At 34.9% G+C, this 2,265-nt stretch overlaps 1 protein-coding gene across 1 annotated transcript in view; it reads left to right on the top strand.

The window, feature by feature from the left end:
• The window catches only part of FBXL13 (F-box and leucine-rich repeat protein 13), a 298,456-nt gene that overhangs the window by 41,416 nt on the left and 254,775 nt on the right, over positions 1-2,265 (top strand). The window contains exons 4-5 of the mRNA XM_006834402.1: positions 1,631-1,698; positions 1,986-1,989. Coding sequence (XP_006834465.1) covers positions 1,631-1,698; positions 1,986-1,989 — 72 coding nt within the window. The remainder of the gene's footprint in view (positions 1-1,630; positions 1,699-1,985; positions 1,990-2,265) is intronic.

Here is a 2,265-nt window from a genome sequence, read left to right as displayed (position 1 = left end):
GACCAGGCATTGTTTCATTCTGTTGTGCATAGGGTCGCTATGAATTGATATCAACTTGATGGCACCTAACAACAACAACAGATAGCCAGATTGCTTCTTGAAAGCGAGGATGGCGAGACTTCTCATACTTTGGACATGGTATCAGGAGTGACAAGTCCCTAGAGAAAGACATCTTGTTTGGTAAAGTGGAGGGTCAGTCACAATAAAAAAAAAAAAAAAAAAAAAAAAAAACCATAGGGAGATGGATTGACACAGTGGCAACAACCATGGCCTCAAATAACAATTTTGTGGATGGTGCAGGACCAGGCAGAGAGGTTTGTTTTTGTACTTAGGATCACAATGAATTGAAAAGGACTTCACCTACCTAACTCTGGTAGCGTAGCGGTTATGAATCAGGCTGCTAACCTCAAGGTCAGCAGTTCAAAACTACCAGCTGTTCCGAGGGAGAAAGATGAGGCTTTCTGCTCCTGTAAAGATTTACAGCCTCAGAAACCCTGTATAGGGTCGCTATGAGTCGGAACCGACTCCACGGCATACGACCACCAACTATTACTACAACAAATAAATAACAGCTCTACTTTTTTTTCCCCTCTGTTTTTTAATACAGCCAAAAGAAGGGTTTTTAATGTTTTGGCAAACATTTAAAAAGTCACAGAACAACTGTAATTTCCCCCATTGATTATCAAGATTGCTTTGCACAGTTCCAAGTTACATGAACGTTTTTATAGTATTGCAATACTGTGCAAAGGAGGACAGCCTGCATATGTTTATTTATAAATTATAAATATGTACTTATCTTTTTTGTGTCAATAGAGAGGTGTAAGCACAGGAAACTGTGAGTAAGCCAGAAGGTCCAGAAAAGGGACAGCTCTAATAACAGAGGGAGAAAGATTAAGTGTGTTCCAACATGTGAGAGTCATCTGTCATGAGGAGGAAGCTAACGTCACAGAGATTCTGATTTCTTAGGAAATGAAATTTCCAGATGACCCTATTAATTACAGGAAGAAAAGGCATAAAAAACATTAAACAGAGAGCAAAGGTGGAACGATATATATATATTACTATAATGACCCTCCAACATCCAGCCCAAACAATGATCTGAATTTTGCTAGTCTTGTTCATCTATTTTCTTTTCCTCCTTTTTTGCTGTACTATTAAAAAACAAATCCTAGACATTTATTATTTCATCCACAATGCCTCAGTGGACCTCTCTAACCAGAAACAACATTTTTTATGTCATTATCTTAAATAACAAAATTAACCATGATTCTTGAATATCATTTAATACCTATTCAAATTTCCCAACTTGCCTCCAAACTGTCTTTTTACCTAAGGCTCTGTTCAAATAAAAATCCAAACAGGGCTCATATATTAAACATTGTGGCAGTGTATCTGATGTCTGTTACAATCTACAGCAGAATTTTAAAAATTTCTTTTCTTGCCACTGATTAAAAAAAGTCTAAAACATAAATGATAAGTAATCCTTCCGTTCTTGAACCCAGTTACACCAGTTCCGCCCTGCCCAGAGGCAACCATTCCTTTGTTTTTCTAATGTTTCTTCCAGGGTCAGCCCATGCATCTCATTTATTTATGTTTAACGTTTGTCCTCTCAATTGTTTATTAATTATAGATGACTCCAGAATTGATGACAAAAGCATGTAACTTTTATACTGGAAATTTAATAAAGACCTATTTTAGGTAAGAATGTGTTTTATATATACCATTTCTTCCTTTGTATGTTTATTCTTGATATTCTCTATACAAAGAAAAACTTTTGATCGGGTGTTTTGTTTTACCGATTTCATCGTGTTTCCTCCATTTTGCTTTGCTTATTTCCCTGGTATTTAATCAGCTTTGTCATTGTTAAAATATGTTCTTCTGCAAGGCATCACCTTGACTTTTTTTAAAAATTAACTTTAAAGTTGAAAATACAGATCTACAAATCCACATTTTAGAATTTAGTTTTCTTTCTCTTTGAATTTTAGGAAGGTAATTCTGTGCAGATACAGTATATTATAGAACATCCTCAGCTGTGAATGGGACAGCGTATTGAAATCTAACAGACTAGAACATATTAGTGTTTCTGAAACCTATAAATATTCTCACTGAGTGAAATAAAGAAAGACTATGGACAGTCATGTATCAGATCCAGAGAGGCTTTGCTACAACAACAATTAAAATAAATTAGTTTGACCTAAAAGTAGGGTAAGAAAAAAAAACAAAACCTTTTAGATTTAAGAGCTTTTAGAATTTAAATTAAAAATT

Source organism: Chrysochloris asiatica, unplaced genomic scaffold (assembly GCF_000296735.1).
Source record: "Chrysochloris asiatica unplaced genomic scaffold, ChrAsi1.0 scaffold00010, whole genome shotgun sequence".
Lineage (NCBI taxonomy): Eukaryota > Metazoa > Chordata > Mammalia > Afrosoricida > Chrysochloridae > Chrysochloris > Chrysochloris asiatica.
The sequence above is the reverse complement of the archived record's forward strand: the minus strand, read 5'-3'. Positions and strand labels throughout refer to the sequence as shown.